The sequence below is a fragment of the Pseudonaja textilis genome, chromosome 3, assembly GCF_049901715.1.
Source record: "Pseudonaja textilis isolate UNSWEBS1 chromosome 3, rPseTex1.2, whole genome shotgun sequence".
Classification (NCBI taxonomy): Eukaryota; Metazoa; Chordata; class Lepidosauria; order Squamata; family Elapidae; genus Pseudonaja; species Pseudonaja textilis.
This window is the reverse complement of record NC_141992.1, coordinates 49,864,741-49,886,653: the sequence shown is the minus strand read 5'-3', so window position 1 is coordinate 49,886,653 and position 21,913 is coordinate 49,864,741. Positions and strand designations below refer to the sequence as shown.

The 21,913-nt window shown below is 37.0% G+C and overlaps 2 protein-coding genes across 3 annotated transcripts in view; one reads left to right on the top strand and one right to left on the bottom strand.

The window, feature by feature from the left end:
- ITPR3 (inositol 1,4,5-trisphosphate receptor type 3) overlaps positions 1 to 16,346 on the top strand; it is a 110,926-nt gene extending 94,580 nt beyond the window's left edge. The window contains exons 47-58 of one of the 2 annotated variants that reach the window (XM_026716897.2): positions 172 to 282; positions 2,364 to 2,556; positions 3,755 to 3,880; positions 4,509 to 4,681; positions 5,383 to 5,547; positions 6,203 to 6,395; positions 9,092 to 9,199; positions 9,562 to 9,683; positions 10,722 to 10,887; positions 12,664 to 12,824; positions 14,195 to 14,356; positions 14,959 to 16,346. In XM_026716897.2, coding sequence (XP_026572682.1) covers positions 172 to 282; positions 2,364 to 2,556; positions 3,755 to 3,880; positions 4,509 to 4,681; positions 5,383 to 5,547; positions 6,203 to 6,395; positions 9,092 to 9,199; positions 9,562 to 9,683; positions 10,722 to 10,887; positions 12,664 to 12,824; positions 14,195 to 14,356; positions 14,959 to 15,027 — 1,749 coding nt within the window. In that variant the 3' untranslated portion in view covers positions 15,028 to 16,346. Of the gene's footprint in view, positions 1 to 171; positions 283 to 2,363; positions 2,557 to 3,754; positions 3,881 to 4,508; positions 4,682 to 5,382; positions 5,548 to 6,202; positions 6,396 to 8,937; positions 9,061 to 9,091; positions 9,200 to 9,561; positions 9,684 to 10,721; positions 10,888 to 12,663; positions 12,825 to 14,194; positions 14,357 to 14,958 lie in introns of those variants that run through there. The other variant, XM_087929607.1, reaches the window with a different exon arrangement.
- A 607-nt stretch (positions 16,347 to 16,953) lies between these two features.
- On the bottom strand, positions 16,954 to 21,394 carry UQCC2 (ubiquinol-cytochrome c reductase complex assembly factor 2). The gene is made up of 4 exons (XM_026718203.2): positions 21,212 to 21,394; positions 19,527 to 19,601; positions 18,963 to 19,032; positions 16,954 to 17,351 (listed from the first exon to the last, which is right to left on the bottom strand). The coding sequence occupies exons 1-4, from the start codon at positions 21,347 to 21,349 to the stop codon at positions 17,257 to 17,259; spliced, it is 378 nt and encodes a 125-aa protein (XP_026573988.1). The 5' UTR covers positions 21,350 to 21,394; the 3' UTR covers positions 16,954 to 17,256.
- Between the last annotated feature and the right edge of the window lie 519 nt (positions 21,395 to 21,913).

The window sequence follows — 21,913 nt, the reverse complement described above, 5'->3', positions numbered from 1 at the left end:
TTTATTAACTATATTTTTCTCCAGTCTTCCCCCAAAGCCTTTCATTTTTAGTAAATATGAGAAAATGTACTGTTAATTATAGTTGAATACAATTCCCTTGGGGTTTTTAAATTGATTTCTGAGTTAATATAAATGATAAATATAAATTATTTTTCCTTTGCTTTCTTGCAGCTTATTTTGCACAACAAACAACTGACTCAGATGCTGAAATCAACAACTCCTGTCCAAGAGGAAGAGGAAGATCCATTAGCTTATTATGAGAAACACACATCCCAGATAGAGGTGGGGTTCACTTTTCCCGAACTTGCTCTCTACATAATTAGGTCTTTTTAATGCCCAGAAGCCTGATTTCCTTTTAAGATTCCTGAAATTATATTGTCATGCCCCTGTTAGAATCTGACTCCGAGGGAGAGGAGGAACAGCTGACAGGGGAGTGTGGCTCTGGAGGTTGTGGAGAAAACTGGGGAAGGGCACAGGCCAGCTGGGCATTCAGAGGAAGACTCAGGCCCATCCCCTCTTTATCCGAGGGAATGCAGGGAGGAGTGGATAAGGGAGAAACATGAATGGTGTGGTCTACAGGGGAGGAAAGGGCCTTGATCCCCTTCATGGGCTATAGCTGTGAGAACTGTTTAAAAGGACAAACTGCATAGGCTAGTGCTGGAAGCAAAGCGTAAAAATATTTCTAGTCTGTCCGTTCTTATCTGAGTTCTGGCGTCCTTCCCAGTGTGTGTATTTCGATATCTGTGGATGTCTTCAAGCCCTTATCCTGCCTTGTCTCATTAATTCTTCAGTGTGGTTGTATTGTTTTTTTTCTATTTATAATTTATATGTATTTTGAGTTTTCTTCCTTTTTGCAACTGTTTGTGGGAGTTTTTTTCTCCAGTCAATGATAATTGGACCTTTAAAACCAAGATGAAGGAATTAAAGGGACTTCACCTGTTTTTGTGACTTTGTTGCTTTTGTATCCCACCCTGGGCCATCACATATATACAATATCGGCTACCCTTATCTAATAACATATAGCTGGTCAACCTATCAATGGAGGTTAATAAGCAGCTTTTCTGTAGCAATTTTGTCCACCATTTGCTTGGCTCTTGTAATATCACAGAATATAAATGGCAATATAGGATTGAACAGTACAGAACTACTGTTCACAGAGATGTTGTGAAGTTATATGTGGGAATTCTAAATTCTGCATTTGTTGGTGGCCAAGAACCATATTATCTTTTCACACCAGGTACAGGATATTAATTTTAATATTGCAATCCCCATTAAGTGAAGAAATTAACTCTGACCTGAGTAAGGTCATATTACATTAACATTTTTGCAGGGCTACTTATATCTTTTCACTACTTACAAAATTCTCATTACTTTCTGCTCATTTATTTTCTCTGAAACCCCATTTTCCCCTTCTAATGTATCTCAGAATATCTTCAGGGAGTACGTTCAAAGGGCTGAGGTGCCGATAGAAAAGTTATACCAGTTGAACTAAGGCCAACTTTCTCGGATGATATTAATATGAAGGATTAGTATAGAAAGAAGAATTATCTTAAAAGGGCTGAACCTAAGCTGTCAAGGGCTTTAAAGATAATGTCCAGCACTTTGTATTTTGCCTGGAAAAGAATTGACAATGCAATATTTTAAGAATATGTGTAAATTGCCTATTTCATTTGGTCCACTTCCAAGATCAGCCTGGCTCCTGAGCTTTGTATTGACTAAAGTTTCTGAAAGGCAGCCCCACAAAAGGTACAATACAATAGTGAAGTTATCAGCATAGGAAACACAGTTTTAAGTTCATTTAGTAGCTTTCAGAAAAGGATATAGTCTGGAAAATCAGAAAGAGATTCAGTTGAGAAGAATTTTCAAGTACTTATTGTGGGAGAATGTAATCACATTCATAATAGCCAGGTTGACAACTACTTTAGACTTTAGACCTTTTACTTTATGGCCTGTTTCACTGAGCACCACCATTTTTATTATCCCTCATCCAGCCCATAATTGACTATAGACAATTATTCAAAAACTCTGGACATAAGCTGCATCTTGAAATGTTAACTTAAATCTTTAATGTCGAATGATAACGTAATAATAAACAAATGAGTTCATCTGTTTATCCAACAGAATTTCCAAGAAATTAAGTTGGAATACTATGTCCCTAACTAATACAGAGCTAGTACAGAGCATAGGATAATATTGCCACAGTGGCTAGCAACAGATACTGCAATATAATAGCGAGTATGGGCGCATACATACACACATATTGAGCCATCAGAATGGACTTGGTTAGAAATGTAGGTCATTTGCAAATTTTTAAGTCTAAGAATTGCAGGAGAAATATAACTTAAAATTTCATTTTTCTCTAGATTGTACGCTTGGATCGAAGTATGGAACAGATTATTTTTCCAGTGCCTAGCATCTGCCAGTTCCTGACCAAAGAAACAAAAAACCGCCTATTTACCACTACAGAGCAGGATGAGCAGGGCAGCAAAGTCAGTGATTTTTTTGAGCAGTCATCCTTTCTCCACAATGAAATGGAATGGCAGAGGAAACTGCGCAGTAAGTCTGGAAAAAGGCATTGAGATTCCTCCTTCAGATAGTAATTTGGAGAGCACCAAACTATATGTTGACTTAGTTCGTGCAGCATTATGCAGCATCTGTCAGGCAGAAATATCATCCAAACCTCTCTTTTTCTCACGTTGAAACTGAAGTGTTGAAGTCTTGTATACTGTGCTCCAATTCAAGCAAAACATTTCATTTCATACAGTCCACTTTAAGTTGCAATTGTTGAGAAATTGGCAGCTTCCCACATCTGGTTTTTGATAGGTTTAGGGAAAATCTGGAAAACAATTTAGACTTTGGGTGGGCATTTTCTGACCAACTTGGAAAGTTGCTTTCTAAAGAGAGATGGCAGAGTCAACTACCTTGGCAATAAGAAGTGCCACCAACCAGTAGTATCTGCATTGGTGTCCATGAGGGCAGATTGACAACAGCAGTGTGCATTGTGGTGGTGCAAGCCCTGCCCATTTTGCATGTGCTTCATTATGTTGCGTTCAGGTCCCCAAAGGAGAGTGTGCAGCCTAAGAGTGTGACCTTTTTTTTTCATTTTGATGAAAACAAAAAACTTCTGTATCACAATCCTGGCATACAATTATTTCCTTCCATATTTATTGCTAATTCTGAATTGTCTCCCTGCTTATTCAGCTTTCTCTAATATGTTTGCTGGCCTTGAAATATCTAAAGTAGAACTAATAGCCTGGGAATGTTTCCAAAATAAGACATTCCATGAATATGAGGGTAGCCAGCTCACTAATACTAGAAAATCTAATTAAATTATGCCGATTTTCTTTTAAACGCTTAGTCAGTACTAGCCGCCCTTTCCAACAAATGGCACGGCATCATCAGATTTTGTAATTTTGTGCTGCCTGCTCTGGTCGATTGTGTGTCCCTTTAAGCACTGATATATGAATGTAGTGTTCCACAGATGATAAAGGCAACAGAAATAAAATGAAGACATAATGCTTGTTCAGCTGCGTTTGCTGCATTACCTTATGTTTTGATAAACTCACATATGACAGCATTTGGAAATCGTGTCCTACTTTCAGGCAATTGATGCTGTTTGCAATTGAGTTGAGGAAACAAGTATATTGATCCCTGGCCCAGTGAATATTTGCAATAAGATCGCTAGAACTCTGGGGAAGCTTGTGCTGCTACTTAAAAGCATGAGATTTACTTAGCTTTGCCTCTGTTTCCATAGGCAATAGATTGATGTACTGGTTCGCTCGCAGAATGACACTTTGGGGAAGTATTTCCTTCAATCTGGCTGTCTTCATAAACATCATCATTGCTTTTTTCTACCCTTATGTTGAGGCCTCTTCAATGGGTAGGTATTCACTCTCACTTGACTTTTTTTTTTACCTCTAATCTTTCCATTCACAGATTCTTTTGCAGAAACTGTGAACACTGGTATCCTCTTATATCAATTGTTAATGTAGTCTTTCTTTTGATAGCCATTATGCATTTCCCACTGAACATTGCAGGAATACAACTCTTCAGAAGTAGCCTTTCTGCAAAATGAACATGCGATTGGTTGGCCCACTTCCTAGTAGGAGGTGCTGTTCCATACAGATGATATGCAGATTTCTAAAACAAAGGTGTCATTTTCACTTCAAGGGGTGCTTTGCCAGTGAGCTAACGATGAAAACAGTATAAATATGTTAAGACAGCTGAATCAGAACAATATTTAATACAATTCAGTGTTGCCATTGTACGTGATTAGAGCTATACAGTAAGACATTGATGTCTTTGTTGCCTATCAGGATTGCTAGTCATGCAGGTGCAGTTTACCTGCTTAGTTCTGCTCAAGCCATTTCCTTGCATTGGGTGGTTGGTAATTGGCTGACTTCCTTGACAGGAATAACTACGATGTGCTGTTTTTTTTTTCCAGCTATGTGAGTGCTATGTTATTAATAAATATGATAAATAATTGAGTTTGTCTCTTAATTTCTTAGGATTGCTGGATTCCCCATTGATTCCCTTGCTTTCCTGGTTTTTAATCTGCTTTTCCATCATGGCTCTGTTTACTCAGCGTTATGGTCTCCGACCACTCCTTGTGGCACTCATTTTGCTATGCATCTATCATCTAGGCATCGGCCTCACTCTAAACATACTGGGAGCTCTCAATGTAAGTCAATTAGTTACCCAGAAATCAGGCATAGGTTATTGGATGGTTATTGATGTCCAGAAGTTCTCTTGAACTCAGTAGGATGTATTTCTAGATAGACATGTGATGGTATCTTAGATGGGAGATACAGTTGTACCCTACAGGTATTCCTTGACTTATGAGCATAATTGAGGCCAAATTTCTTTTGCTAAGTGAGACAGTTTTTTGAGAGAGTTTTGGCCCATGAGAGTTTATGACCTTGCTTGCAACATCTGTTAAAGGAATGATTGCAGTTGTTAAGTGAATTTGGCTTCCTCATTGACCTGGCTTATCAGAAGATCACAAAAGGTGATCACATGACCCTGGGTCAAAGCAACCACCATAAGTATGAACCAGTTGCTAAACATCCAAATTTTGATCACATGATCATGGGGATGCTACAAGAGTTGTAAAGTGTAAAAAATGGTCATAAGTCACCTTTTTCAATGCTGTTATGAGCTTGAATAGTCACTAAACAAACTATTGTTAAGTCAAGGATTACCTTACCAGGGTATGTGTCAAGGATCAGCCATAGAATTAAGATGTTTCTTTGTGGACAAATGAAAATGATTTTAAAAAATAGATTTATGTTAGAATTAATTAAGAACAAAAGTCAAATACTGCAGCATCCTATTAACATAATATTTGCCCTCAGCTATATCTATCTTGTGATTGTTTTGCAGCTGACAAATAAAATTGTATTTGTAGTAAGCTTTGTTGGCAATCGTGGGACATTCATTCGAGGATATAAAGCCATGATCATGGACATGGAATTTCTTTATCATGTCGCCTATATCTTGACCAGCGTCTTGGGACTTTTTGTACATGAACTTTTCTACAGCATCTTGGTACGATAATCTTATCATCATATTCATTAATAAAAAATATGATTTCGTTCCTTGCTTTTTCTTACTTGGTATTTTGTCTGCCTTTGTGGGTGTCTGCAATTTTATAGGTTGCCTAAGAAGAGAAATGATTTAGATTGGAGAATTTAGTAGACAGAACCTAAAATTTTATTCATGATCTAGGAAATTGTAAGATATTTTCAGAGTTACACAGTGTATTTATCAATTAATGGGAATGTTGATACTCACAAGAATGTACTACAGCTACTTAAACTTAAGTTTGTTTGTATATTTATTTGTCAAATTTATATGGCTGCCTATCCAATGTGAGGTGATCCTGGACAGTGTACAATAAAGTCTACTATTAAAACTACAGAACCAATTAAAAACAATTAAAAATATGGATTAAAAACAAGGCCGCAAGAAAGAAAATATTGCAGGATTTTGTGAGAGAAAATATTACATATAATACAACCAATACATGGGCTCCCTATTACCAGAGAATCCCCAGTCTTGCTGGAAAAAAACAAACCTTTTGAGTGTTTTCCAGAAGACCATCAGGGCGAAGTTCTGGGAATAAAACTTACAGAAGTAGAAAAATATTTTATAGTCCTTGTTTCTTTTGTATTGATTTGACCTAGGAAAATTTCTTTTTCAGCTATTTGACTTGATCTATCGTGAGGAGACTTTATTCAATGTTATAAAAAGTGTGACACGGAATGGACGTTCAATTTTACTGACAGCTCTTCTGGCCCTCATTCTTGTCTACCTCTTCTCCATTGTCGGCTTCCTCTTTCTAAAAGATGACTTCATTATGGAAGTAGACCCACTGTCCAACATCAGATCTAAAGGTTTGTTCTCCTGCTTAAGTAAAGTATCCCCCTTTCCATCCTGAAGTTCTGATCAACTTGGAGAGGACAAAATATTTTACGGTTACCATGAAGTGGTTCTTTCTGTTCTGGTATTTAGAGAGGTTATTTATTTATTTGTCTATCCGTGTGTTTATGTATGAGATTTATCTGACTACCTGAAATCACCTGGACTCTAGGTGTTTTAGAGAAATTTAGGTATTAAGAACAGATTAAAAACAGAAAATTTGAAAAGATTAAAAATACATACCTAAAAATTATCAGAATGTAAATGTGTCACCACTCTATAACCATCAATCTCCAAAAACCCTCTGGAAGAGCCATGTTTTCACTTGCCCCTAGAAATCATGAGGAAGAAATCCCTACACATTTCATGGGGCAAACTATTCCAGAGGGCAGAAGCTGCTACCAAATTAGCTGGCTGCTTCCTACCTGGTAGGAAGTAACTTTGAAGAGAAGTTTCCCAATTGTCCAAATAGGATGGATTAATGGAGAAATGAGTTAATTCTTCCTATTTTGCAGGAAGTCAATATATATATGGTCCATGTTTCATTGTTTAGTATTTCTGGACTTTGTCTAAGCTTGAGACATATTAGAAAATATATACATGCTGTATATAGACATTATACCATTCATTTTTAGGGCAAGCAACATGTAGAACACAGAGAGGGATTAGAAATAATAGTAAAAATGAGGGCATGAGAAAAAAAGGATAGCTAAAATTTATTTACAGCAACAATGTTCCATATCTTTTCCATTCTATTCCATCTCATATCATTCCACACTATTCTATAAGCACACACCCTTCCATACTGTATCTTTCCAGCCTTACAAACAAAACTTGTTTCCATTATATTCACATCCATTTAGCCATCTGTTTCTAGGTCTTTCCCTTTCCTTTGACCCATTTATTTTTCCTTCCTATATTTGTTTTGCAATATGATCATAATTCATTCTCATACCATTTCAACATAGTTTGTTCATATGATCTATTATTTTTTATTTAGTTCTTATCATTCATCAACCATTCTTCCATTTCTATGCACATTTCTGAAGAATCCTATCCCCACTGAATTCAATTAATTTTACGCTTTTCCTCATATACCAGACTTCCACTTCCACATAATAAACTGGGCAGAAGCATCCTCTTAAAAACCACATTTTTCACTTATTTTGATAAGCATTGACTCCTTACACTAGACCACATGCTATCATTTTTCTTTCTACCAGGTTTTGCATGTCTTAATATTTTTCCATCCTTTTTTCTCAACTTTAGTAAACATTCTGCTATAGTACACTAATTCATCTACTTGCTCTAGTTATTCACAATGTATGTGAAACTTGCAGTAATTTGTTCCATTTTCTCAGTCACGCATAATTCCTTTGCTCTTAGACACATTAATTTTCAAGTCCATGCTCCTCAATGCACCATACAGTTTATAATTTGAATTTTAGGCAACAAAACAACTTCATTTGCATGCGCCAAGTACACATACATTCCTGAAAGATTACAGCGTATTTTCTGACATTAGCAGACAAAGATTTGCCATCAATTCAACGGAACCTGTCTCTGAGACAGGCTGTTTAAATGCAATCTTATTTATCGATAATTTCTTTCTTTTGTTTTAATTCTGCTAGTTACAAGATCAAAGTATGTGTAATGAGTTTAGGACCAAGCGAAGAGACAACTCGCTTACAGTATAATCTAATCCAGCAGTTTAAGCAAAGGAGAGAGTAGAGGGAACAGAAAAGGTATCCCAAGTTTCCACATGTTCAACTTCACATAGCTGCTCCCTAAATATGTCACATCATATTGTAACATTCCTGCAGTTACAATGTCTGTTCTTGTAGACTTACAGTTGTTTAACATTCACGAAGCATTTATGATTTCTCGTTCACCTTTTTTTTTTTTTGGCTTGGGCATTGATCATTGCAGCATTACTTTTAATTCCAGTCTTCAACAATTCATCAGCATTCCCATGGAGATCTTTAAAATGTGTCTCCAGCACTCCCATGCTTTAGTTTCACCCCCAATTATGTCAATACTTTTATTTTTAATTTCATTGATTTTGCTGAGGGCTCCTTGTTATGCCCTCCTCCAAAATACTTTTGATTTCTCTGAAAATATTTCAGTATTTGCACTTGCTTCTTTGCATCTTAACTATTTCTTGTTGTATTTGTTGCATCTATTCCCCCACCCCCACCCCAATGAATGCAGTATCTTTCTCATCCATATTTTCTGCAGCATTAATTTCCTTTTAAGGATTTCTGTTCATCCATGACCTCCATATTTCTCGTTAACTGCAGTGTCCACATCTTATGCCTGCTTTCCCATTTATTCTGTTAGGTGATGCAGGCAAGCATCCAGTTTGTTGTTTTGCTTGGAAAAATATGTTTTTATTTATGTTGATTTTGTTCATAAAAAGCATCCTGTTCTGAAATTACTACCAAGTGGTACATCTTATGCCATTTTATACAACTTATATATTTTGTGTACTTTTGCTTTTCTTTCTTCATTTAATAGATACCAGATTGCACTTTATAGTTCTATCAAAAATAAAAGTGACACTGCTAAATATCAAGGATGTTAGTCACCGGAAACCACTTTCTGGATCTTTTTAAAAATTAGGAACAGAAATGGGATGTTTTGACAAATGTACTGTCTCTTGTACTTCCAGCTGCAGATTCTATGGAGATGCGAAGCAACTCAGGTACTTTCATGGAGACATGCAGTAATGATAAAATAAGCTGCTCTTCCCTCGATACAGTGCCTGAAGTGTTGCAAGGTAAAGGGATTGCTAAAACATGGTCCTCTGATACAGACGCCAATAAGAATAAAGAGAAATCTTGAATCATTTACTGAGCATATTGTCAGTGTGTCTTCAGCAAAATTATTCTGTGCCTTATGTCAGAGGGAAAAGAAAGGTTGCCTCTGATTTTCTATTTAAGATGCAGGGTTGTCTTTGTAGGCATCATCCCAGCACCATAAAACCAGAAAAGATTCGTCTGATTTAAAAGCAACTCTATTATAATAGTTGTAACAGTTTGTTTTGGGGTCCTTTCCCTTGTTCAAGCAACTGGGAAAAACACAGAGAATCCAGAGCTCTGAAGAGACTGTTTATTTTCTGCTCTGTTGTTTCTATTCCAGAAGAAGAAGATAATACGGAACGAGCTTGTGACACACTTCTCATGTGCATAGTTACAGTACTAAATCATGGCCTGAGAAATGGAGGTGGTGTGGGTGATATACTCAGGAAGCCATCTAAAGATGTGAGTACATTTGAGACAATCTATGTAAGAAATAACTGAACAAGCCTTATATTTCTCTGAAGTCAGGATCAGGAATGCTTCAGTATCTGCCAGATTTCATATAGTACTTTGAGGCAAACATGTTGAATACTCTACAAGGGTAGGCCCATGCAGAACTGGATGAAAGTTTCTATTTTGTTTTTCCCACACAGATTTAAATGTTGCTCCTTTTTATATTCAGTTACTTATTTATTTAAAATATCATATGTTTACCCATTTCATATGAGTGACTCTGGTGCCCTACAAAGATTAAAGCGGAAACCATAGTACAAACATTGCAGTGTCCAAACTAAAGCAAAAGAAGAACATTAACAGCAGCATTGCTTGCCTAAATTTTTGGTCCAAATGCCTGTGGAAAGAGGTCGTCAGCATTGTGCAAAAGTTTAACAGGACATCTAGTTCCCATGGAGGAGGATGTTCTATAGGGCAGGCACTGCCATTGAGAATGTGCCATTCTAAGTAGGTCCAATAAGATGACAGTGTTAGATGGAAGAGACCCTGAACACATCCTTTTTATTAGCTCTAGTGACCAAGCAGAAACATTAGGAGAAAAATTCCCTCAGATAGCCATGTCATAGAGGGCTTTATGGTGATAATCAACATCCTGAATCGAATAACTGCACTATGGACCAGCTGTAACTTCTGAATACTCTACAAGAGCAGTCCAGTGCAGAGCTCATTACTGTAATCCAAATGAGAGATAAATGAGTCACCATGAACAAGGCCTCATGGTCTAAGAACTTCTCTCCAAGCATTTGTCCTCTTTTCTGTCTGATTCTCTTTCCTTTATGCATTAGCTTAGCTATTTCTTTTTCTGTGTTTACAATATCAAGTCTTTCTATTTCATATTAATTAGAGTTTTGATAATACACTTTGCACATTCCCAGTAACCACATTTTTCTTCAACATTTTCTACTGGGCAATATTTTTTGATATGACATTGGAAAAGGGAAAGCTATACTTGCTGATAATGACTATATATATATTTTTATTTTAAAGGAATCCCTGTTCCCTGCTCGAGTGATCTATGACCTCCTCTTCTTCTTCATTGTCATAATCATAGTCCTTAACCTTATATTTGGTGTCATCATTGACACCTTTGCAGATTTAAGGAGTGAAAAACAGAAAAAAGAGGAAATCCTGAAAACAACATGTTTTATATGTGGTAAGCACTTAGAGAAAGGCAGTACTTACACTCAACAAACATCTTCCAAGAATTTGCAAGAAAAATGACTTTTTCTCCTTTTTATGGGTATAAAACATTTTATTAATGCTTACATTTCAAGGGACTTGTTTAAACACCAAACTCTTCTCTACCAGTGAGAAAAAAACTGGTTGTATTTTTTATAATAAACAGGATTAATTCCTGTTCCTAAATGAATTTTATGAAATTGTATTTCTAAAGGACGTTGTATGGTGGATTTAAAGGACTTGAATTTGTTTATCCAGTTTGCATCCGGATAGTTTTAAGAGATTGTTTTTATAGCAGAATGTAGAAATCTATGAATAAAGAGTGTTCCATGTTGGTATTTTAAAAAAATCAATATGTATGCTTATTCTTCTGACAGAGTTAATAGAATAGACGTCTTGATCAATGGCAGATCTTTGAATTGTTTGCAGTGCAGTGGAGAGGATTTATAGACCCAGTCTTATAATAATAGAAGCAACAAAATGACCTGTTATGCCCTATCCCTTAAATTATATAGAAATGAAGTAAGCTTGGATCCTAGTGGATGATTAGGTTAACTTAGCTTTATGGAATTACTGGGAGCTCTGCTTCATTTTGGTATTCTACTCAAGATAAATTCCTGGGCTAAGAATATATGTATGAGTTTTATATTAAAATTTACTTGATAGAATCCAAGTTTAAAAACAACGAAGTAAAATATGAAAGGATTAAACCTACTTATTTTTAACTTATGGCAAACTCTTAGGTAGAAACTACAGGAATTTTTTAATGAAAATATGGTTAATTTCACTACAATCTCTCATTGACTGATACATCCCTAGATCATCTAGAGGAAGTGTGCTGCCCTTCTGAGTAACTTCTTTACATGTGGACATATTACAGTTGTACAGTTTGCCTAGAGCATGGCAGCACAAGGCTTTAAGTTTAAAAGAATGCAGTGAAATGTGACAACAAAATCATTGATAAGACATTTCATCCTAATTTGAATTCTACATTAGCTAACCATTCCAATGCATCTGATGCAGTGAGGTGGAGTTCATGAAAACTACCTTTTAATAAATATGTTAGTCTGGAAAGATTCTTCTAAGGCTCCTTGGATTTTTGGCTAACAGATTAACAGAGCTCTCATCCTACAACATGAAAGTGTTCTAAGTCTCAGTGCACCATTTTTATCTTTTATGTCTTCAATTTACCTCCCAAATGAATGGAACATTTTATCACATCCCTCTCCAAATTAAGAAAAATGAATATATATCCCTAAAATATTGCCCTCCCTCCTCTTTGCAGATTTCAGAGCAATATGAAGCAGTCAATCAGGCATAGCTGTCTGAGCTCGGGAGATAGTGTTGGCATGAGAGATGTTTAGCATGAGTAGAAAGAAATGATGGATTGGTTTCTGCTACATACAGAATTCTGGGGAAGTCTTGTTTTAACAAATAATTCATCTAACTGTCCAAACTGAACACCCTCATATGAATTTTTCTGCTCCACTACAATTCATTCATTTTTTCTTCCAGATTACTGAACTTAAAAGACTGAAAATATCTCAAAGGGCTATCTGTTCTAAGTGTCTGCTACAAGCAGGGCCATCAATCCATTAGGTAGTGTCCAATCTACTGCATTCAGATTGCTTTAGGCTACAAGTGGAGGACAAATGTGCTGAAGAAATGCATGGAGAAGCAGACTTAGCAAGAAAAGGAGGATCATAGCAGTTTCTAAATAATATTATATTTGCTTTCACTTTCTCTACAGGGCTTGAAAGGGACAAGTTTGACAATAAAACGGTATCCTTTGAAGAGCACATTAAATTTGAACACAATATGTGGAATTACCTGTACTTCATAGTACTAGTGAGAGTGAAGAATAAGACAGACTACACAGGGCCTGAAAGCTATGTGGCGCAAATGATCAAGGTATGCATTATATAACTTCATAGAAATGAAGTAATAATCAAGTTCGTTATTCTCTTTGAAAAGTCTGCCTAATTTTCTTAAAAGAAATTCTGCTCACTGTTCTATAGATGCTGTCCATTATCAAATTCACACCACACTTCACAGGATATTTGGTTTCTAATTTTTTTAAAGAGATGGGGATTTATCTTTTAAAAAAATATTTAGAAGGTCAAAGCTAAGTGCCTAAATGTGTGTGACTAAGGAGGAGTAATCACTTTTAATTCCCAGCTCAATCCTGGCATTCACTAGGCGTTTCTCTTCTGTGGTTGACATGAGAAGGGTGGTGGCGGTGGGGCAGCCCTACCAGTGTTGCCTTTGTGGACGCCTATCAATCCAATTTGGGGACTGGCTTTGGAACAGGGATTGCTTGGTTGTCCTGTGGCATGACCTTTGCCAAGGGGAGGAGGCTATGCAGTCTTATTGAACCATGGATTCTTTTGGATTTGTGATATTAAGCCACCATATTGCTGCAGCTCCACTTTTACTTGGAAAAGTTTTGAAACAGGGAGGCAGACTATTGTTCTCTTCCATGGAATTTATGTTTTCACGAATTATTTTGGTAGTCAGAATGCAGATTGAATCACCACCAATTTATAAATGAATCAAATCAGAAAAGATAGATATATGATTGAATGTTTATGCTATTCTGGAAGACAAATAATTCCACCCAATATATATGAAAGTGATGTTAGACTCATCATTGCCACAAGCAGTAATGATCTGGGTGGTTCACAGCATTTGCTAATCCAGAACCCCACAGGTCAACCGTAAGATACAAATATTCTGTCAGTACTTGCTAATCAGGTATCTCTCATATAGATCTATGAGTGTTCCTGGAAAGAGAGAACACTGTGATAACTGTTCATATCCCATTGTTCTTGCAATTACTCAAAATAGCCTGGAAGCTTTTAACTATTCTATGTATATACTGTATATTTTACACTAGTTGCCAGTATATTTCCACATTTCAAAATGTTTATCAAAATTTCTGAAATTTGGGATTGGGTTGCCTTAAAGGAGGTTCTCTGATATTTATCTTCTAATTATCATTTGAGATTTCTGCTAGATACCTTCAACTCATTCATCAAGTGAGCTAGTAGCTCCAAAGAAGGCATTATTAAAAGAAATACCAATCCAAAAAGACTCATCTGGCACTTACATAGCATTTTCATTTCTTCAGGCATATTAATTTTTTATTTTAGGTTATATAACTCATACAAATTTTACTTACATTTAGGGAGATCTTAGTCTATTTTTACTGTCTTACTGTATATTTTGTTTCTAACTCTAAACTCTGTTTAAATTCCTGTTTTATTCAATAATCATTGCAGAACAAGAACTTGGATTGGTTCCCTCGGATGCGAGCCATGTCCCTGGTCAGTAATGAAGGTGAAGGAGAACAAAATGAGATCCGATGTCTTCAAGATAAACTGAATTGCACCATGAAGTTGGTATCTCATCTCACTTCACAGCTGAATGAGTTGAAGGAACAGGTAATCAAAACATCTAATATTCTTTTCTTTTTACTGGACTATATATTTCTAAAATTTAGAAAGGACTGGGATAATAAATGTCAAGTTATGTATTTTGAAGGACAAAAGTGTGTCACTAAAAATGACATACTGATTTCAGAAAAATGTAGAACATGCATTCAGTTTTCTGAGAAATCCTCAGCTACAGTATAATGTCAGAAGTACAATTTATTATTCAGGACACAGCAAGCTTCCTCTCAACCCCAAGTTTCAAATTATGCTTTCCATTTACTTGCTCCAAATGCTCAATTTAGTTTATAATCAGCATAAGGCTTGTCTTTGATGGAAATCATCTACTGATTTTTTTTTAAAAACAATTTTATTTGGAATAGTTTACCCTCTAGTACAAAGTATAGCTGCAGTAAATTATAAGTTTCTTGAGGATATTTATACCAATAACTTGTATGAAGTGGAGGAATATCCAAGAAAAGGTTTAGAGACGTCTGCAGCAGCCATGTTATTGCAAAGTCATTTATAGTTCAAGAACTATAGATATTGTGAATCCTTAATTAGAAAATTTAAGAACCATATTTTAATGTTCCTTTTTTAACTGCAAATTTCAGATGACAGAGCAAAGAAAACGGAGGCAACGAATGGGTTTTGTGGATGTTCAGAACACAGTGCATCACTGAAACAGTGGAATCCAAGTCTTCAAGCAGAAACTGTAGTATATAGCTATGCAGGCACGTCTTGGTTACTGGTACTAAGTTCCTTGCAAAGTTTTTACTGACAAGGAACATTGGTCCAGGCTGTGACAGTTCGTAAAACCTCAGCACTTCCTTTTATCTCAAGCAGGACTGATTGAAGGCATTTAATTCAGCAAGAAATTGAAGCCATGACTAATTGTTTTTTTCATAGGCATTCAGTTTGCCATATCTTTGAACTGTATTATAACTCTTCCTTCTTTTTCCTTCATGCACTACATTTGGACGGCTACATAGCCAGGTGCAAATAGAATTGACAGTTGTCAGCAAGTAGTCACTTGCTACCTTTTTAACTTATTCAAAGATATATGGAAACTCACTAAAAAAGGATTTCCCTTTGCAAGTGTTTCATGTTAAACCTTTTGAAGACATGAACATTTTGTCTCTCGAATCACATCTCAACCAAGAAGAAATTGCAAGAAAATATTCTATTAAGTAAATAGTTCAAGCAATCATATAATTCATGAAATGGCTTTTTTCTTCAATTGATAAAGACTGGACAATAATGAAAGATTGCACGTCCATGCTGGAGTAAGAATGTGCAGTTTGTGCCTTGTTCTCTTAATAGAATAGTATAAAATACTTTTAGAATTCATCCTGCTTCCCGGCACTAAGAGTTTGTGGGAAAATATTTTAACTGTCATGGGTGTCAGAAATATAAGTCATAATTAGTCTGCATCAGTGACAGAATGGAGCTGCAGAAAAAGTGGGAGGACTACAAGTATAAAAGTTCTGAAATATGAACTTAGATGTTCCTTGACAGAATTAATTTGTTCCTATGAATTTAGAACACTTGTATAAGAAAAAGCCTCTGTAAAATCTACTTCTGCTAACTGCTGTCAAATGTAAGCAAAAGACAGAAAACAGGTGTGTATATTAAGTGTGACTAGTTGTTTCACTAGTACTAGTCTACGGGGGAGACTAGAAACAATCAAGGAGTCTGTTTCATTCACATTTGGAACAAAGCAGAGTGTTCTTCCAATATACAGACTGCTGTGCAGATTTAGTAAGAAAAGATTTTACTAATCATAAACCCAGCTTTGTAATTTATCTTCATCTGCTTTGTTTCTCAGTTTAAAATGTTAATATGTGGACCTTCTGAAATTTAAAACACAAAATCAGTATAATAAATGGAAAGCAGATGAATCAGCAGCCTCTTGATAATGTTGATAACTTCATAAAATGACAAATCTTGACTAATTTTCTAAATAAATGTTAAGTTAGTCTGCTAAGGCCAAAGTTGGAAAGTATTCCAGAAGTCATTTATTCTAATCCTCTGCTCAATACATAGCAGAGGGGATAGTTCTGTGTGAGTGGTGGACAAGCACGTGTGCGCACAGCTCCATTTTCTCAAGTGGTGGGCATGGTGCCCACCGCTTGTGCAGGTAGGGATGGGCTTGTGCCCACCTCTTCTACAGCTCAAGGCCTGGTAATGGGCTGTGGCCTGGGGATCCCTGATACATAGGCTATAAACGCTTTCCCTCCATGGAAGCCTCTCTTCCTGGTTCTATGGACTATGGCCACAGTGACTTGGGAACCACAAGATCTGTGCTGATACATGTTTTAGCAAGCATGCTATTTTCTTAGGATGCTAACATGTCCCACTGGTCTTTGCCATTATTTCCTGGCCACTGAGAATGGACTTTATCTACACTGCAGCAAAAAAACCTTTGGAGTTGCCCATGTATTTGGAACTACTTTGCTATCTCATTGATTTCACAAGCAGCAGTCATAGAATAGAAATTTGTCCTCTTAATATTAAATTTTGCACAACATATGGTAAGCTTTCCCCCCAGAATAAATGCTGACTTTCCAGTATGCACAAGATAATTAACGTAAGAAGCCACACATCTCTTTCACAGAATCCCAATATTAGATTTTTGTTTGTTTGTTTTGACATGAACTACAATTCTGTTAGGCTCCAACACATCAATTGCAAGATGACATTCACTAGTGAAGATAGGTAAACACCCACAGCATATAACTATATCATTTTCTGTTCTTCAGATGGACTTCCTAAGTCTTCATAAAGCAATGTACTCAAATGGAGCTAGTTTATCTCATTTCGGAATAGCTTTCCATTGTCCTTTGCTGGTAATAAGGTTTAGCTGTACTGGCAAAAGCAGTGCTTTATGAAACCAGTTACAGACTGAGTTATTATTTGGAATCTTCTTTATGACGATTGGCAGTGAATTTTTCACGTAACCTTTTCAATTTTCCAAGCTTTCCTTCTTCCAGCTGCTTCAGTTGTTCTGCAAACAGTAGTAGTTGAATAAATTAAGATTGAATACTTTCTAAAAAATTAAGTTTTATATTTCTGCCTACAGTTTTAAGAGTGCTTTACAAAATATAGGTGACTAATATATTTCTTCCAGTATGCAACCAGAAGTCACAATAGATTTTACCTCCCTAATCCACATGCCTTTGCAATCCATGCAGTTGAATACTCACAATCACAAGAAATAATTCTGTTTTAAGCTATACCTTCAAAACCTTACAATGCAAAGCATTAGTTTCCATATAAATTTCTGCTTCATTGCCTCAGGCAATATATTTTCTTTATTCAATACAGCAATTCTAGAGTCAGGAAAAAGTAATGTTTTCCATATGTATTGAACAAACGCCTGCAATTTAGCTCCATGACACTCCAAAGACATTTTAAATGTGTTCTATTGAGTGTATAAACATATACAAAAATTAAATAATTACAATAGAAAATTATTGAATGATAGATAATAACTTTTAGCCTTAGCTTCTTTATAGGGTACCGTATACAGAGGAGGCATTATACATTTAGATCTATTCCTCACATCTTTTTGATCCAAAGAAGAAAATGGACAAAAGATAAGGAATTCCTGTTACAATTCTTATATTAACATGTTAGTTTTTGGCTGATCCTCAGCACCACACGCAAGTAGTCCTTGACTTACAACCGTTCAAGGATTATTTGAAGTATAACGGCCCTGATAAAAATGATTTACTGTCAGTCCTTGCACTATAACTGTTAATCAAAATTCAGGTGCTTGGCAACTGGCATGTATTTATGACAATGGCAGCTCCTGGGGTCATATGAGCACTGTTTTGCGATCTTCCCAGACAGTTTCTAACAAGCAAAATCAACAGGGGAAGCCGGATTTGCTTTATAACTGGATCATTCACTGCAGGGATTTGCTTAGCAACCATGGCAAAAAAGATAGTAAAATAAGGCATGACTCACTTAAGACCTTTGCTTATCAATGGAAATTCTGGTCCCAATTGTGGTTGTAAACTGAGGACTACCTGTGCCCCTATTTCTTTCTTTGGACTTCTCAAATACAGCAGTGAAATATTGAAACAGTTGTATGGAATGATATTATGTCATATCCACTGAATTCCAAGAGTCATGTGACGTTAAATGGAAGAAATATGAAATGGCAGTTGGGGCTATGGGAAATGGCTTGCGCCATTAAACCTAAAATAGCCTAGAGGACTACATTTTTGGGTGGAATGATTCATGCATTAAAAAAAACTTGATATAACTACTCTTTAAATCATTAACAGCTTCTTTCAATTAAAAATGGATTGTATATCACTTTACACCAACATGCAACTTATAGCCACTAAGATACAAATCTCAATGAGGGGCACTGAACCAGTCCTTTACAAGTGTTTTTAGAATATATTTGAATTCATAGCAAAGCTATTGACAAGAAAGAAGGAATTAGTGGCAGCAAATTCTTGTGTGTAAAAGAACCCAGAGGAAGAAAGAAAAAAAATGTACAAAAATTGTACATAAATCTAGTGTACAAATGACACTAGACTTATGCCAATAAATGTTGCTGTCCCCATGAACAGACTCCAAGCAGCTACTACAGTTTAAATACCTGTTGCAAGGACCAACTTGCATTCCTCCACTGGCACTCCAGAGAAGTTTGTATCTCTCAGACGTGGATACTATTCCAAAAAGAAAAAAAATAGACATATAAATGTACACCTCCCCTTCTCTAATAGAGAAAAAGAAGCGCTTTTGACAAGGTAATGAAGTAAATGGCAAGTAATGAAATTAATTTGCTAAATACTAGAGCAGGAGCCTTCAACTTGACAACTTTAAGACTTGTGGACTTCAACTCCAGAATTCCTCCTCCAGTCATGTTAGCTCGGAATTTTGGGAGTTGAAGTCCACAAGTCTTAAACTTGCCAAGTTTGAAGATCCTTGTACTAGAGTATTGTTATGGTAATTAACAGACTTTGTGCATATTTGGCTATATAAATGCATACACTTCAGACTTATTTTCAAAGATTATACAAAATTTTAGAAGAACAGCATTGTTTTTTTTCCTGAACTAAGATTATGAACAGATCTAAACAGTATGCCTAGAATCGGAATTAGAAAACTATAAAGAGAGCAGTCACCACATAATTATATTTACCACAATGGCAGAACTCACCTTATTTCTATAATAGTTAGTATGAATTTTGGCTAAACTTTCAAAAATTTCATCGCAAGTCACTGGATCGGCAATCTGCAAGAATAGATTATAATAAAAAAGGAATTAAAAACTTAAATTATTTACAACAATAATTAAAACAGATCATACGTTCTTAATGTTCAGAAGATAGCAATAGCACTTAGACTTATATACTGCTTTATAGTGCTTTACAGCCCTCTCAAAGTGGTTTACAGGGTCAGCATATTGCCCCCAGCAATCTGGGTTCAATTATAACTGCCATACCTATTCAGTTATCAAATTAAAGTTTCCTAAAATAGACTTAACATGGACCCTGTGTAAATTCCACTTTTTGTCAATCTTCTACAAATTGAAGTATATAATCCATAGAAAGAGTACATATGTGATTGAGTAAACAGCCCTAAAATATGCCCACATAGTGAACCAAGTGCTGGATCCAGGTCCCCTCATTTTCCTAACCTATTTTGGCTTTAAAATATGACAGAGTAACATATTTTGTAAAACCATGATGCCAAGATGCCACCTCTATTCTCCATGGTATTGAGGTGCTAGCAGTTCTCAGGGCAATGGATACAACCTCCCTGCCAGCTGGTGCTCCATTCAAAATCCAAGAAAGAAATACTTAGACTCCTTTAATCAGAGAAAAGGTATCTTTTACTGGAAATCAAGTGGTAGCAACAAAAGAATTCTGAATCTGAGAAAATGGGCATGTAAATCACATATACGAAGTGATAGCAATGTTCCCACCCCCAATAGTTCAATTGGCTCATCCAATTAAAAGTTGTGTATATCATCATCATGTGGGCATCTCCAGGTGGTGATGAGGCTTCTGTCCGTTGACCTTGACATAGTTTGATAAAGGGTTGCAGCAGCACATAGCATAGGATAGAAACCTAAGCAAGAATGTACCCTCTCCAGTTTATACAGTTCTGTTTTGTAACACCTCCAGCTCACTTCCCATAACCATTCCCCACTCCTCCCCTCTGTTACTTATGACAGCAGAAAGATGCAAAGCAAAGGGAGAAAATCTTGAAGGCTGACACTCCCTGCCTCTGAGCGAGGAGAACTTTTCTCAACATTTACATATCTTTTGGCTTTATTACAGTACTAAAGATATGGGGGGGGGAGGGGGGCTCTTCCATCCAGATTGTTGGGGGTGGGGCAATATGGTGACTCTGTAAACCGCTTAGAGGGCTGTAAAGCGGTTTATAAGTCTTAAGTGCTATTCAAGAAAATGCTTCCACGAAGTTTTTTTTTTTTTTTTAAAGGAATCCTGAAGCATCGTGCAAACTGGAGATCCACACGTCCGCCCAGATCCCAGGACTGAAAATCACGCAGAGGCTTCCCTTCAAGTCAACACGCGTGCCTGCTTGACTTTGAATCGCTTGATGCCCATTCATAAAACCGGGAAGGCGGCCGGCGGAAAAAGGGCAAATCCTGAACTTTTTACATCCACCTATCGTGCCGGGGCCCCGGTTCCGCACACGGTTATTTAACAACGTCAGAGCACAGTCCCTTCCTCGCTCTGGCCGGGACGAAGATAGGGTTATTAAGTTAGGGTTAAAGGAAAAGGGTTAATGTAAACGACCTTGGCGCCGCCAATCGCCTAGCTCAGCCCTATACAGAGCAAGCCCCCTGATGCCGAGACCCAACCTGGGTCCTACCTGAGTATTCTCTCCCTCACGGAAAGCTTGCATCACTTTCTGCCGCACCACGACTCCCAAATCACGCCCGCGCTTGGTCTCCTCCACGGGCCACTCCTCGCAGAGCTTCAAGAAGCGCCGATAGCGCGCCGACGCCATCTTGGCGGACGTTTACCCGGCGCTATTGGCGTGCGGCTCACATCTGGCCTAGACCGGGCTGGCTACGTCACTCAGTTTTGCCCCACGAAGCTGGCAGGGTGTATTACGTGAACGGGAGAACAGAAGATTGCGCTTGCGCAATGGGAGGCGGCCGCGATTGGCAGCACTGAGGGATATGTAGTTTGAATCACCGTGATCACAGTGGTAGAGTTACGGGAGAAAGGGAGACATGAAGAGATAAAATGAGAAATCCACTAGGGATTGCATAGATTGGAGTGGGAGCGGAGCCAATGGCTTTCAGCAATGTTTCTCAGCGACTTTTAAGATATGTGGAGTTCAACTCCCAGAATTCCCCAGCCATCTTGAAGTTCAGAAACATTGCTTGTAACCCAGGACTTGTTACAGATAGTCCTCGACTTACGACCACAATTGAACCCAAAATTTCTGTTAAGTGAGAAATTTGTTAAGTAAGTTTTGCCTCCCAGTAAAGCGGTTGCAGCCCCTGGCTTTCTATAACCACCAAATACTTCACCAACTCATGACGTTAATCTTAACAAACTCGGG

Bases quoted from the DNA above. Each gene is read 5' to 3' on its own strand.
- UQCC2 (XM_026718203.2), bottom strand. From the start codon at position 21,349: ATGGCGTCGGCGCGCTATCGGCGCTTCTTGAAGCTCTGCGAGGAGTGG. The intron at 19,602-21,211 runs GTAGGACCCAGG...CTATTCTTGCAG, and splicing joins GTGAGGGAGAGAATACTCAG to ATTGCCGATCCAGTGACTTG. The intron at 19,033-19,526 runs GTGAGTTCTGCC...TTTTTGGAATAG, and splicing joins CTAACTATTATAGAAATAAG to TATCCACGTCTGAGAGATAC.